Source organism: Squalius cephalus (genome assembly GCF_949319135.1).
Source record: "Squalius cephalus genome assembly, chromosome: 11".
Lineage (NCBI taxonomy): Eukaryota > Metazoa > Chordata > Actinopteri > Cypriniformes > Leuciscidae > Squalius > Squalius cephalus.
The window spans coordinates 6,478,223-6,495,040 of NC_137132.1; the positions used below are offsets into that span (position 1 = coordinate 6,478,223).

The 16,818-nt window shown below is 37.6% G+C and overlaps 1 protein-coding gene across 3 annotated transcripts in view; it reads right to left on the reverse strand.

The window, feature by feature from the left end:
- Positions 1-4,778: 4,778 nt before the first annotated feature.
- The window catches only part of LOC307167548 (NACHT, LRR and PYD domains-containing protein 3-like), a 31,650-nt gene continuing 19,610 nt past the window's right edge, over positions 4,779-16,818 (reverse strand). For all 3 annotated transcript variants that reach the window (XM_079886729.1, XM_079886731.1, XM_079886730.1), the window contains 3 exons: positions 10,221-10,391; positions 7,014-7,192; positions 4,779-5,270 (listed from right to left, as the gene is read on the reverse strand). In XM_079886729.1, coding sequence (XP_079742855.1) covers positions 5,269-5,270; positions 7,014-7,192; positions 10,221-10,391 — 352 coding nt within the window. In that variant the 3' untranslated portion in view covers positions 4,779-5,268. The remainder of the gene's footprint in view (positions 5,271-7,013; positions 7,193-10,220; positions 10,392-16,818) is intronic.

The window sequence follows — 16,818 nt, forward strand, 5'->3', positions numbered from 1 at the left end:
ATAATAGTAATTGTCATTAACATTTTGATTGCATTAATAAGCAAATGACAGAGGTATCCTTTGCACACAACAAATATCTGGTACATTATACGGATGCTGATCTCTAAAGCTTTCTGCTAATAAATTAGGTTTACATTAACTTTCACATTTATTCTCCATTAACTGATTATGAATTAATATGTTTATTTCAGACCAGATGGAAATGATGGAGCAAAGACACAAACTGAATGAAGTGGATGAAAAACATTGTAACTTAAAAACTCAACAAAAAAACAAAAAAAGCCAAAAAGCTGCACGTCTGCTCTCAGTGTGGAAAGAGTTACACATATATATCTGGACTCAAAAAACATCTGTGTTTTCACTCTGGAGAGAAACCATTTAAAGCTAGGGTAGGTAATCCTGTTCAGAAAAAAAAACATTCCAAATTTGTTTAAACTGTCTTTATATACCAATACATAATTAAAATGTAAGTACTCTGAAAAAGAAAGTATAAAAATCGAGTGTCTGTAGACCTCTCACGACTGTTGTAAACACAGGTCATTATTTCCATTCACTCCACCCCCTCCCTTCTGGGCTCCTTCCAAAGCCACGCCCCCAAAACACATGAACGCGCGACGCCAAACGCTCAGGCTCAGCTGAAGACGCATTTATTATTTACCTGAGACGAGCGGAGAGGAAGGAGCGCAGTGCATGCAGCGACATCATGTCAGAATCACATGTAATAAAATACCTAACTTTATCCCTATGAATATAAACAAATATGATGGCTTTTAGTACTCACTATCAAGCTAGCATATCGATACTGGTAAAGTTTAAAATATATTTTGTTTGATTCGGTAACGAGCTATATTTAGGCTATAGGTAACGAGCTATATTTATAAGGCAAAGCTAGGTTGCATTGATACACGTTTTTCCATTACCATCAGTTAAACTGTGATGAAGGTGAATTTCGTGTAAGAGTCATAACATATACAGTGTTTTGCATGTAAGAGTTTCCATGATGAAAACATTGTTGACTCTGATGAGGACTAACGTTAACATTACACTCCGGTGACAAGTACCGCATCGTCGGTTCGAGGACAGGTCCACTCCAGGGTCGGGGACGAAGCAGAGGAGGTCGTTCAAGAGTGCGGGCAGGGTCCGAGGAAGTAGTTTAGCAAAGTAGCAAAGCTGGCATTGGTACTTTTTGCTGCATTTTCTCAGCCATTGTGCCGCAAACTCCTGCTTACTCGGTGTAGTGAGCTGAATATTTCCGGGAACGGTGACATGTGATGATGAGTGCACGCAGGGCTGTGCACGCAGTGGTGCTCGGGCACGAGACATGAAGGCATCTGATTGGTTCTTTACATTCGCACCGAATGGCAGTGATTGGTCAGAGTTTTTACTGTCCTACAGCTGCTACAGAGGTCAGATTTTTTCCATTCCTTTTTCTGAACACATAATGTATTGACTACTATCAGAATGGAAGGACCATTTCACCCAGTATAAAAAAAAATGTTTCTGAACAGGATTACCTACCCTACCTTTAACTGTGATCAGTGTGGAAAAGGTTTTAGTTCATCATCAAATCTCAAACAACACCTGATAGTTCATTCAGATGAGAAGCCTTATGTGTGTTCTCTCTGTGGAAAGAGTTTTACACGGCTGGATCATTGTAAACTGCACCAGAAAACACATAATGACGTGAGAGATCATGTGTGTTTGGACTGTGGGAAGAACTTTTTTTTTTTTCTAGAGCTGAATATCTGAAACGGCACCAAAGAATTCATACTGGAGAAAAAACTTACAAGTGCTCATATTGTGACAAGAGTTTCACTCAGTCTGGAAACCTGAAAAAACATGAGGTAGTTCATACTGAAGAAAAGCCGTATAAATGTACTCAGTGTGGGAAATCTCAATCTGCCAGATGAAAGCATATGAATACATACAAGGCATAAGTTCAATTACCAATAGAGTATGACTCTAGTAGTCAGCTGGCAGAGGACCTAAATAAGTTTTATTTACAATTTGATGTGCCTGATTTTGGTCCAGCGATAGTCTATGAAATCTAAAACGAGTTATGGTTGTGCTTATAACTGTTTTGACGAATTGTCTGTAATGAAAGTCTTCAAGGGTTGTAATGTGAGAAAAAGCCCTGGTCCAGATAAAATCGGAGGGCGTTTAATTAAGGTCTGTGCAGAACAATTGGCGCCAGTGTTTTGTAACATCTTTCAAAGATCAGTTGCCTTCCAGAGAGTTCCAAAACTTTGGAAGGAAGCCACTGTAGTGCCAGTGCCGAAAACCACACATGCTGTAACATTAAATGACCTTAGGCCGATAGCATTAACATCCCTTATAATGAAATGTTTCGAGAAATTAGTAAAAGATGAATTATTAGACAAAACTAAGGATTTGTTAGACCCTCTTCAGTTCGCATATAGAACAAAGTGAGGTGTCGAAGATGCAACAGCAACTCTATTAAACATTGCATAGAGGTAGAAAAACTCATGCCAAACTCTTATTTATTGATTTCTCATCTGCTTTTAATTCTCTACAACCCCATATTTTAGCAGATAAGTTAATTACTAATTTTAGTCTGGATCTTAACTTGGTAGGTTGGGTCTTAGATTGTTTAACTGAACGAACTCAGAGAGTGAGTGTAAATGGTAGTCTTTCAGCCCCTTAACAACATCCACGGGTTCTCCTCAGGGATGTGTTTTGTCTTCCTTATTGTATATCTTATATACAAATCATTGTCTAAGCAAACATAAAAATAGGTACTTCTTAAAATTTGCAGATGACACAGTTATCGTGAGTCTTTTAGATGAAAATGAAACGTGCCATGGTCCAGTGGTTAATGACTTCGTGAAGTGGTGTGATGATGCCTGTTTGCAGATTAATGTATCCAAGACAAAAGACATGAGTATTGACTGCAGAATACAAACACATCCTTCCCAAGACACATTTGTTAAGTTCAGTAAGGTGGAGTGTGTGGACAGTTACAAATATCTGGGGACTATTATTGATAAAAGATTGCGGTTTGACTTGAACACAGAAGCCCTGTGTAAAAAGGGACAGCAGCGCCTTTACTGTCTTAGAAAATTAAGATCATTTAACAGACAAAACACTGATGGAATTGTTCTACAAGTCGTATATAGAGCCAGTGTTGTCCTTTTCCATTAGCTGCTGGTTTGGAAATCTTAGTGTGAAATACAAAAATGCACTAAATAAATTAGTCAATAACAATGGGAAGATTATAGGTAAAGAGCAAAGAAGCTTGACATCTCTGTTTAACAGAAATGTCTTGAGTCGAGCCCATTCTGTGCTTTTAGACAGTGAACACTTCTTATATCCAGAGTTCTTTATGTTTCCCTCAGGTCGTCGCTACAGATTACCAAAGATTAAAAATAATCGATACAAATACTCTTTTGTTCCGAGTGCAATCAGACTATTAAATAAGTCTTAAAGGTATTTATTAAGGTTTTTTATATTTTTTAGGTACTCTTTGTATTTTTTGTAATTTGTAATATGTGTTATTTATTATCATGATGTAATGTATGTGTCAGTTTGTTGTCTGTTTGCCTGTGCTGCAACCAAATTGCCCAAAAGGGATCTTAATAAAGCTTGACCTTGATTAAACAGGATATTTTATAAATCAGGCAAATTGCACAATTTTAAAATGTGAAAACAGTAGAAACAGACTCTACAATAAACAGTCCACTCCAAATGAAAACCGTAGTATATTAAAGTGATATGCAGTTCACCCAAAAATGAAATTGTTCCAAACCTATACGAGTTTCTTTCTTCTGCTGAACACAAAGTCTTCTTGCACTATTTGTTTGTTTTATTCAACTGGTTTGCACTTTATCTGCCATGTGCCTTATGCCATTACAGTGTCCTCATTTGTATATTTGTATATCTGTATAGTTGTATGTACATATGATTAAACTGTATTTATCTGTATTTGTATGTCCACTGTTAGAGCTTAATGATAACTGTATGCACCAAGGGTCTGAGAGTAACTCAATTTCAATTCTCTGTATGTATGTACTGTAAATGTGGAAGAATTGACAATAAAGCACACTTGACTTGAATATATTTTGAAGAATGTCAGTAACCAAACAGTTGACGGTAGCCATTGACTTCAACAATAGGAAAAAATATTATGGAAGTATATATATATGTGTGTGTGTGTGTGTGTGTCAAAGGGGCATCTAAATGAACATTTATTGATCTATAAGCATTTCACAGATTTATTTGTATACAAATTATAGCCTATAAAACTATATTGTCAGTGCACCACTTGCACAATTATGCCAGGAGTGTTCATTAAGATTTTTAAACATTATTTTCTTTATTTATAAAAGTTAATATTTATGAAATAATTTTGTCTACCGTCACACCATAGGACGATTTTGAGATTTGGCTCAAAGTGAACCTGAACGAGGAGAAAAAACAATGTTTCAAGGATTTTCTATAAAATTGCTCATTTTTCTCAGGAAAGTTCAAGGAAAAGCTCTATTATAATTAGACATAAACTTGGGTAACACTTAAAATAATATTAACATAGATTATACAAGTAACACTTTCGATCATGAATAAACTTTGTAACTAGATTATTGTAACAAACACCCTCCGGATTGATTTCTGGATCAAATCGCTGCCCGCACTCATTCCACTGTTTTTTAGTTGCTGGTTTTAGAAACACTTGATACATCAAGAGGAATATGATAGAAATTAACATTGCAATTAGTAATTAACTGTGTTCAGACGCAGGAGGAGAAAAACAAGAAACCAGTAAATGAATGTGAAGATTTATTTGGAAACATTAATATATCAACGTATACTTTTTTTATTAATAGAAAAATACTTGAAAAATAAATGTTCAGTGGAAATTATTTGCATAATCTTTGTCTTCCTCTGATGGTATAATTTACAACATCTCTTCTGAAGTCAAACTCTTGATAAACCATATAACACTTTTCCCAACGCTGTCTGTATTGCACAATAAATCTATTGTCTAAATCTACTGACTTGTTTTCACTTTGCTTTAACCGTTTGTCACGTACGAGTGTTTCACCATCTACATTGTAATCAATATCTTACAAATTTGAAACAATTCAAAGCTAATATTTTCAGCACTCATTTTCATGAGCCATTACTATAAAACAAGAAACTGGTGTGAAGTCACACACATATCATGTCTCTGTGTCTTCAGTCTCTGTAGCGGCTCTTTATTCACCATCAGCTGATCCTGAGGAAACTGAACTGACGTCTAAACACTGAGAGTCCTACAATAAAACACACAGACAGACACATATGAGTATGAGACATTACTGAGTCACATCACATCTGGAGATCATTTCAGGAAAACACAGCCAGAGATATTAGTATATTCATATTACAGCCAAAGATATTAATGAAAAACTGGAATAGATGAATAACAGCAAATGATCAACAATTCTCACTTTATCACTCACACACACACACACACACACACACACACACACACCACGTTTACATGCAAACAAATAATCCTCGGACTGAAAAGCCTTCATGCAAACACTTGAGCTCGATCCGAATGAAATTTCGATCGGATTGGGTGGTTTATTCCTTTTCTAATCCGATCGAGAGGACATGTAAACACTTGATCAGATTGAAAACCGAATCTGGAAAGTTCTGTGCGTGTGCAATGACGTAATGCCGTATGATGCGTATGAGCTGTTGTAGTTGTTGAATGAAGAGTCATGAATGACCAACACAATCTCACGGCCTTCAGTCCTTCTTTCAGACTCGCATCCACAGGCTGTTTCGGGTGCAGGTAGGGGTGTTTTTACTGCGGGATAAATATAAGCAGCACGGCACAACAGGTTCATGTGCTCATTGTCTCCTAATTAGGACCTGACCCGTGTGATGGATTTTTTAATTAATCAAGTTTAATTAATCAACTAACATTTGTTTTTCTTGCAGGAACAACATTATGCTTTTAAATGTGTCCAAACTCTTTGGGGAAAACTTGTGACTTGTGTGTGTGTATGTGTGTGTGTGTGTGTGTGTATAAATAACAAATAGGGGAAGTGAAACTAGACAGATTACTAGTTCTCAAACCTTGTGATAAGTAAATCACAAAATCAGAGTTTGCTTGTGCCAGTGACAGAGGAAAAAGGTTGGGGCTTTTGAACCAATTGAACCAATCATATTGAAGGTGACATGTTTGTCTTATTTGTTTTTTCGATTCTATAAAAACTGTTGTATCCGTGTTTTACGGTGGGATTCTCAATGGACTTTGTCTGAGATCCTCTGCCCTTGCTTCTTGGGAGAGATTCCCTGAGAACTGCTCGGGAAGATCTCCTGGCCGTGATTAAAGCATTTAAAGGACATTTGCTTGAGTCTGTTTGTCGATTATTCATGCGAAGGAAGCTAGTTCAGGACGGAAGCTAGTTCAGGGGAACAAGTTAGTTAGATGATTATTTTTGAATGGGGACGTCGATTTGTAGACAAGACCCAGATTGACTAAACGTAGACAGTAGACGTTCAGGGACGTCGATTTGTAGACGAGACCCAGATAGTTAGGTTTAGGGAAAAATCTACCACACCCGTTATATTTAAATATTAAGTCTGCTGTTTAAAACAAAGAAAGTAGGAGAATAGTGCAAACAGTGGGAAATATTTGTGCAGTGTGTGCATGTCAAAAACTCAATTCCCATTTGAAGCTTGTATGTCAAGTAAACACACACACATCAAACCAATAATTGTATTAATTGTTTATGTAAACACTACGTTTGGATTCATCAATCAGAATGAATTAATTCCAATTGAAACAAAAGTTGTACATGTAAACATGTAAGGGATGAAAATATTCATATAGCTAGCCTATTCATAGATCATATTCACATCACAGAATTCAACTCTTATTAGAATAGTTTACAGAGACTAAAGTGGAGCTGAATTATTATCTTATATTCTCCAGTTACACACATGAGACCCATTACTGAAATTGGGTCAATTTAGACTTCAGATAAAAATATACTCACAGTAGTGTAATGTCTCCAGTTTATACTGTGGATCCTCCTTCAGATCAGAGAGCAACTTCATTCCTGAATATCCTAAGTTATTCCCAGACAAATCCAGTTTTCTCAGGTGTTCAGGGTTTGATCTCAGAGCTGAAGTCAGAGCAGCAACACCTTCATCTGTGACGCCACAATTACTCAACCTGTAGAGAACAATGAAACACACTTCACTCTCAGTTCAGATCAGATCAGTTTAGCAGTGAATCCATTTTTAAAGAGAAAGTTCAAACTTAAAGCACAACCTAATTGGACTAAACAACTAAAGGGATCATTAGATTGAGATCTAAAAATTCACAAAACATGATCATAAAACATCTAAAGTATCATTCAATCAGGAAAAATAATCTCTTAATCATGTTTTATTATTAAAGTTCGGGAGGAGCGCGTTCAGATAATTACCACAAGTGGAGAGCACTCAGCAATCAATGGTAAGAGGTATATATACACTCAGCAGTCTCACCTCAATCCATTGACAGTTTTGCAGCATCCCCCCACCACCCCTTCTCCACGCTTCTAGTCCTATACACTTACACTAACTGAATGCTTACATTAAATTAAGTCCATGAACTAGTTGGATGTTTTCCACCCCACCACTCACCCTTACTTACCTCAATCTTAACTCCTTAAGCTTTATGAGTATTTGCCTTGTGCCTTTTGCACCAAGCCCTTACGGACTGCTTTATGACACGCTGACACACTTAATGTGCAATATGTGTTGTTCATGTCTGTGTATTTGATGTTATTGGGGGGCATATGTGAGGTATATGTGTGGAATGTGTTGTTGTGTCAGTGTATTGTTGTTAATTAAGTTATATATGTGAGCATACCAAGACAAATTCCTATCAACTGTAATGCTGAAGTGGCTAAATCAATTTTGAACCTTTTTAACCTTGAACCTTATGGCTCGTTTCCACTGAGCAGTACGGTACGGGACAGTACGGTACGGTTCGGGTCTGTTAACCATGATCTGGCTAGCGTTTCCACTGCCAACAGTACCCTTACTTGATAGGCGTGGTGTTTCGATCAACGTCATTTTCGCGCGAAGAAGAACATAGTAAACTACAATGGATGACATACAGCAGATCTTGTTCTTGCTCCTCGACATGTTTGTCACAAGACGACAAGCGCCGACATTAGGCTTTTCTCAATATCAAGTACGCAAAGTTTGTACTTGCCATGTGCGACTCCTACATGCAAATGGTACAGCACGTTCTTAAAAGCGTCGCTCAGCTCGCTCTGCTACTCCGGTTATCTCTGTTACTCTGTACATTTTAAGCAACAATAAAACGAAATATGTTATAAAACACCACTCTGCCTCTTTTCGTTTTCATTTAAATAAATTAAACATTATAGGGACACAAATGTGGTTCATGCGCAACGCATATTGATTATTCACTGCACATTATACGTTATTCTATTTAGAACAAAACGAAATTTAAAACACAACCCTAACGTTACCTCTTTTCGTTTAAATAATTATAAAAAAACATATTCCAGGCAAAATATGCATTTGTACAAATGCTGCAATAAACATAAGTGATAATCTTGTAATAAAAAAATGACAAGAAACCATATTTCTTTTTGTAAAATTTCAGTTTTATCAATAATAGCCAATATAAAAGTTTAAGTAAAAGGTACAAGAAGCTAACATATACAATAAGAAATAAAGCAAACAATTCAGTCAAATATCCAAATGCAGCGCTCTAGTCTAACATTACAACAGTAAAGTTAAATACAAATAGGCTATAATATGAAACTAAACTTAGCCCTCAGCCAAAACGATTGGCAGGGAACGAATTATATATTCACGAGACCAAAGATCGCCCGTTAGGTCTACACAAGACGAATTATATCTCATGTTTAACCATACCGTCGGAGTCAGCGGCGACCGTCAGAAGAACTAACGTTAGCCGAGGAAAGGCTCATCCAGCCGGGAAACATGAGCGCCGAGCGCCCGCTGATCGCATGGATCCGGGGGAAAAAAATCATCTTTATAAATAAACCACAGATTTGAGCTTTAAACAACTACATTCTCGCCTGAAAAACTCTTAAAATTACATTTCGTGACACAGTAACAGTAGTATTATATTAAACTGTATATTAAAAAATGGCGCTTCTTATGTTGTCATTCCCCTTGTAGCACGCGCAAGTGACGATTCTCTGTCAACCAATCAACGTCCTGCAGTGAGTCTAGCTCCACCTTTTAGTACCGTTCCACTGTGCTAGGTATCCCAATGGAAGGGTACCTAAAAAGTGGTACGGTACGGTTCGGCATTTTGGTACCATTCACAACTTTTGATAGTGGAAACGCAAATAAATGCGTACTGTTCTGTACCGTACCGTACCACTCAGTGGAAACGAGCCATTACATACGTGGGGAGAACTCGGAGCTCGGAGCCCTCCCCCCGGACAGCACGCCAAATACGCATTAAACTTTCCCCCCCTCAAAATGTATGCAAGTGTGAATTTGCACTATATTAAAATTAAGTCTTGTGCAAAATGCTTTAAAAAATGACATTATTCACTCTCAGAAAAAAAGGTACAAAAGCTGTCACTGTGGCGGTACCTTTTCAAAAGGTACACCTTTGTACCTAAACAGTGCTAGTCCCTCAAAGGTACATATTGGTACCAAACGTGTTCATATTGGTACCATACGTGGACATATTAGTACCTAAATGGTACATATTAGAACCCTTTTGAAGGGTACTGTCCCAGTGACAGCTTTTGTACCTTTTTTTCTGAGAGTGTTCACAACATAGGTTAGTTTTACTGTTACTAAGATCTTTAGTATGTAATATGCATGGAGTGTCAGTTTGTGTGAGTCTGTGTGTTTTCATTTTACAAAATTAAAAACAATCCTTTAGAAAGTGTCAATGCAGAAAGATGAACATAATTAACAGTAAGAATGAATCCAGCATGTTCTTCATTTCTCAGTTCTGACTGTGTTGAGCTCGAGTCTGTTTAAAGTCAAGAGACTGAAATGTTGATTGTGTGTGAAAGTGTGTATTTCAGTGTGACTCTCAGTCCTGCAGTTTCATGTTATTGAGGATCAGCTCATGTGTTCAATCATTTACAGCTCAATAATCTGAACTCACAGCAGCAGAAAGAGGCTGAACACTTCAAATATACTTTACATTGTGATTCATGTGTGAGAGTCAAATATGATCTTACCACAGTTTCTCCAGTTTACAGTGAGGATTCTGTAGTACATCAGACAGCAGATTCACTGATTTTCCTATTTTATTCCCAGACAGATCCAGTTCTCTCAGGTGTTCAGGGTTTGATCTCAGAGCTGAAGTCAGAGCAGCAAAACCTTCATCTGTGAGATCACAATAACTCAACCTGTAGAGGACAATGACACACACTTCACTCTCAGTTCAGATCAGAACAGTTTAGCAGTGAATCCATTATTAAAGAGAAAGTTCAAACTTAAAGCACAAATTTGAAAGACATGTGGGGTGGGTGGGGGGACTTTGACTGCTTTTACAAAAAAGGTGGATTTTGACATTGAATGACTGTTCATCAAATCAAAGAAGTAGGGAGAACTAGACTAAATCCCAAAAACTGGCAATAGATCATTTGGCAAAGAATGAGTCTATAATCATCAAACCTGCAGATAAAGGGGGAGCAGTTGTAATAATGGACAGAGACAAATATGGTGAAGAAGCCTTACGACTAGGGTTGTGCTGATCGACATCACGATGGACAGCCACCATCATGATGCCACGCCCCCCACCCTGTCAGACCGGCCCAGTCTCACGGCAGTTTGTGAAAGGTCACGTATTGATTCGTGTACACCAGTGGTTGGTAACCTATGGCTCGCGAATCACACCTGGCTCTTTGGCAAAAATCATGTTCCTCGCAAGGTCTCTCACCCTTTAGCAACAAACGATAAAAAAATGAAGACACATCAACAGAGATCGGCTCTCTCCAGAAAAAGCAGCCAATTGCAATTCCCTTGTTGTACAGCCTACCGAAATTAATGAAACGTTTATGATAATAATGATATTCAAGTCGTACCGGCAAAAGTGCGTGTTCAGTGCTGTTCGCGAGTGTCACGAGTCACCACAGCGATCAACTAACCACTAACCACAAGTGTGGTGCTGTAACCTCCAGCTCCTGCACTGGGATTCAAGCAGCGGCAGCTTGTTTAAGGTAATGGCGAAAACCACTTAGAACAGCAGCGAAAATGTAAAAGTAGGCTACATAAACTTTAATATATCCTTTTATTGAAACGGGTGCTTTGCTGTGCCTTTACTTTCACTTTTGCCGCAGAGATCCTTTATGTCATTTAAATAAATGTAGTATTTTTGTTAATCCGCGCAGATTTCAGCTGACGATTCTGTTTAAAGTTATTAATTACAAATCATGAATGAAAGAGAAAGAAAAGAGCAGGAGGATGTGCTTTATATTGAAAAGAAATATTAAAAGCGCAATAAGTCCAAAAAGAGACCTGACTGATAGGATGCTGTGCGCGCTCCGAGCGCAACACGGACAAGCATAGTAGACTTTGTCTCCGGTTGCGCGCCTAAACGGCCAAATAAACACGGAAATATTTCAAAATACCAAGTAGAGTATTCCCATAAACACAGTAAATGTAAGTACTATCTCCTCCAGGCAGGCCCATCATATCGTCCAACGGTTCTCTCACAGAGCCAGCTTCGCAATTTATAGACTTTCACATCAAGCCATTAGCTCAACAACTTCCCTCCTATATACAGTGAAGGTCTTAAGCGACATGAGAGTTCCAGACGACTGCTTCCTATCACATTGGATGTGGAGTCTCTCTACACAAATATTGCTCATAATGATGGACTAAAAGCTCTACAACATTTTCTGATGAATAGACTCTTTGCCTCCCTCCGAATGCATCATTCAGCTCACCGAATGGACACTTAAAAATAATGTTTTCCTTTTCCAAGACCTATTGTATATTCAGGTTCGGGACACTGCGATGGGTGCATGCTTTGCTCCTAACTATGCTAACCTTTTCTTAGGTTTGTGGGAGAGGGATTTTGTCTATTTAAACAGATACAGTGACAAGATAAAATGGTGGGGGAGGGACATTGATGATATTCGTTTGATATGGGGTGGTTCTTATGATGAACTGTTACAATTTTATGATCATTTGAATAATAATGATAGGAATATAAAATTCTGCATAAAACATTCCAAAACGGATTTTAACTTTTTAGACCTAACCATTTCAACTGGTAAAGATGGGAAGCTCCACACTACTGTGTATCATAAAACAACAGATAGGAACAAGGTCAAGCTTTATTAAGATCCATTTTGGGCAATTTGGTTGCAGCACAGGCAAACAGAACACATACATTACATCATGATAATAAATAACACATATTACAAATTACAAAAAATACAAAGAGTACCTAAAAATATAAAAAAATATATATATAAAAAAAAAAACTTAATAAATACCTTTAAGACTTATTTAATAGTCTGATTGCACTCGGAACAAAAGAGTATTTGTATAGATTATTTTTAATCTTTGGTAATCTGTAGCGACGACCTGAGGGAAACATAAAGAACTCCAGATATAAGAAGTGTTCACTGTCTAAAAGCACAGAATGGGCTCGACTCAAGACATGTCTGTTAAACAGAGATGTCAAGCTTCTTTGCTCTTTACCTATAATCTTCCCATTGTTATTGACTCATTTATTTAGTGCATTTTTGTATTTCACACTAAGATTTCCAAACCAGCAGCTGATGGAAAAGGACAACACTGGCTCTATATACGACTTGTAGAATGTTGGAATGTTTGATACCAATCTTTCATTTGAAAGTCACGTGTCTAGTATATGTAAAACTGCATTTTTCCATCTTAAAAATATATCTAAATTACGCCATATGCTCTCATTGACAAATGCGGAACAGTTAGTTCATGCGTTCATGACCTCAAGGCTAGATTATTGTAATGCTCTACTGGGTGGTTGCCCTGCACGCTTAATAAACAAACTACAGCTGGTCCAAAACGCAGCAGCTCGAGTTCTTACCAGAACCAGGAAGTATGACCATATTAGCCCGGTTCTGTCAAAACTGCACTGGCTCCCTATTAAACATCGCATCAATTTTAAAATATTGCTGATTACTTACAAAGCACTGAATGGTTTAGCTCTGCAGTACTTGAGCGAGCTCTTAACGCATTATAGTCCGTCACGTCTATTACGATCTCAAAATTCCGGCCAGTTGATAATACCTAGAATATCAAAATCGACTGCTGGCGGTAGATCCTTTTCCTATTTAGCACCAAAACTCTGGAACAGTCTTCCTACCATTGTCCGGGAAGCAGACACACTCTGTCAGTTCAAAGCCAGATTAAAGACACATCTCTTTGACCTAGCTTTCACATAATACATTATAGACTTCTATAATTTAATGTTAGGCTGCATATAGTAGGTCAGCCGGAACCGGGAACACTTCCCAAAAATCCTGATGTACTCGTTACATCATGAGAAGAATCTACGCTAATTTTAGTGTCTGTGTTTATCCCGAGGTTTTCCTGCAGCCTGCCGGATCCAGGCCATATCCAGATCTGACGAAGGACCTTCGCCTGGACCCGATGACAACGCAGTGCTGAAGTGCCAACTAGTCTCTCCCTATGGAGGATCCCACTACCACTCTACAGATAAGGCGTTGTCGGGAAAATTCGTCTCGCGGTCCTACCCCAAAGCAACAAATAAAATAAAATTCCTTATCAAAATTTATAAGGAAAGACAAGTATTCTGTTTAGGCTTGGCTTGTAGGGAATTCCAAACCTGCGTATATTCAAACGCACATAACTATAGAACCAATTCTAAATGCGCATGTGAACGCCATCAGTGTTTCTCACAGGTTCGCATTTAAAGTCTGTGTAGAGGTAATGGTGTCGTCTTAGCGGCCCCTAATTTAATAACAAATGATCATTGCGACGGAAGCAAATCAATTAAAACTAACTTTAGATGGAAATAACTTAACTCTGCTGTACAGCCGAAACAATCTCTGTTGCCTTAAATTATACGCTTATCTCTGTAAAGCTGCTTTGAGACAATCTACATTGTTAAAAGCGCTATATAAATGAAGATGACTTGACTTGACTTGACTAGAACAATTCCATCAGTGTTTTGTCTGTTAAATTATCTTTATTTTCTAAGACAGTAAAGGCGCTGCTGTCCCTTTTTACACAGGGCCTCTGTGTTCAAGTCAAACCGCAATCTTTTATCAATAATAGTCCCCAGATATTTGTAACTGTCCACACACTCCACCTTACTGAACTTAACAAATGTGTCTTGGGAAGGATGTGTTTGTATTCTGAAGTCAATACTCATGTCTTTTGTCTTGGATACATCAATCTGCAAACAGGCATCATCACACCACTTCACGAAGTCATTAACCACTGGACCAAGGCACGTTTCATTTTCACCTAAAAGACTCACGATAACTTTTTCAAATTTTAAGAAGTACCTATTTTTATGTTTGCTTAGACAATCATTTGTATATAAGATATACAATAAGGGAGACAAAACACATCCCTGAGGAGAACCCGTGGATAAGGGGGCTGAAAGACTACCATTTACACTAACACTATGTTAAAAGCAGATAGCTCCATTCAAATTGGCTACAAAAAAAACTATATACCTTTTGGCCAGTTCCAACGTCTTAGACGTATTTGTGATGCCGATAATGAATATGAAGTGCAAGCTAAAATCATGTCTAATCGATTTTTAGACAGGGGCTATCACACAGAAATTGTACATAATGCTTACAAGAAAGCCCAGTCTATTCCTAGATCAGAGCTATTCCAGGCCTAGTTTGTGACAGCTCTTTGGCCAATCCCATAAAAAGGATTAAACACTCAGATTGGAATCTTATTAAGAGTGATCCTGTCCTTAGAGAAGTGTTTTCTGCATCTCCAAAAATTAGTTTCAAGAGGGCTCCAACACTACGAGATAGGCTAGTATCTAGTCATCTTCCTGCCAAAAAACAGATTGCTTGGCTTTAAAGACAGTTAAAAGTACAAATGTGGGTCTTGTAATCATTGTTCTAATATTAAAGAATGCAAAGCATTCTGCAATTTCAAGACACAGAAGATGTACAACACAAAAGCATTCATTAATTGCAGTACTTCTTCTGTGGTATACAGGTTATCATGCAGATGTGGATGCTTTTATGTAGGCCGGACTAAGAGACGTCGCAAAGACAGAGAATCAGAGCATAAAAATGCCATTAGAAAAGCTAACTTAGATTACCCTATGGCAAAACACTTCCAGAATGTGCACAATAGTAATCCAGAAGGCCTAATGGTTGAGGGTTTAGAAACGATGAAAAAGAGTATTCGGGGTGGTGACCGATTAAAATGACTTTTACAGAGAGAAACACTCTATATATATATGAGCTACAGGCCACAGTTTACCCTCGGTTAAATGAAGAAATAGACTTCAGTCCTTTTTTTGTGATATATGCTTTCTGTGTATAGCCCACCTTTGTCTTTCATTATCCAAAACTGTTTATTTATTTTGTATTTTTTTGTTGAATATATTTATAAATTTTTTCACTTATTTATTTATTAATTTATTTATATATTTTTTTGTTCTCTTTCTTTGGACTGAATTTGCAATGTAGCCCCCTAGTGGACTTTCTCTGTAAGTGCATGTATGATGTCACTCAGGTGTTTCTAATCATCACACATAAAAGAGGAAGTTGTTTGGTTGGAAAGCACACCCTGAAGAAGGCTGTTTGTGCCGCTACGCGTGGGTTGCTTTTTTCACCCCTTGTCTTTTAAATTTTCTACGATGATATAGCCAGGTAAATAAAGGCTTTTAACAATTTTGAAGAACAGTGCCTTGGATCCTTACTTTACTACATGTATTTAAATTCCCAACCACAAAGAGCACATTCAGTCACTTTTTTATTGAACTCCCTGGACATTTTTTTTGTCTTTCTCACAAATTAATATGTTTGATGGATCATTAGATTCAGATCCAAAATGTCACAAAACATGATCATAAAACATCTAAAGTATCATTCAATCAGGAAATATAATCTCTTATTTGCACTATTAAAATTCAGTCTGCTTAAATAAATGACACTATTCACAACATAGGTTAGTTTTACTGTTAAGTCGACTGCACACTGTGTGATTTTGGCCGTCTGAGACAAATTTAGCAAATCCTAAAAGTTTCCTCTGATCTTAGGCCAAAACCTGAACTGTTTGATCGTTAGTTTGTCTTTTTGTTTGGAAAGATGTTTGATGTGTGTTGCTTTTTCAAATGCACATTAAAAGAGCAGCGTTTACTATTGATCAGAGCCGTACGTCACTGACAAGCTGCACACAGTGGTGTAGTCTACGTGATACGCAGGTATACGCCGTATACCTACTAGAAAAGGCCAAAGATTTCCGTATACCCACTTAAAAAATTGTGAGGATACGTAACAACTTCGTTTTGTGTCAGAACTTTCACTTTCATTCATAAATTCACACAGTGTTTGCGAAGCGACACCGAATCGCGGAATCCAGTCACAAATGGAGCTGGCTAAGCAGAACGTCACGGAATTTGGCTATTTTTGAATGAATAAATCAAAAGAAGGGCTATACAATGAATCAAATCTCAAAATATGGACTAGTGTCACACTAGTCCATATCGAGATTTGATTCATTGTACAGCCCTACGTAGAGTCTGAATATTAAAGTTAAAAGAGACTGCAATTGTTCTACGCGTCTCTGGGAATGAGCGCTCAATGTGTGCTCCACTACGCGCACACACACACACAC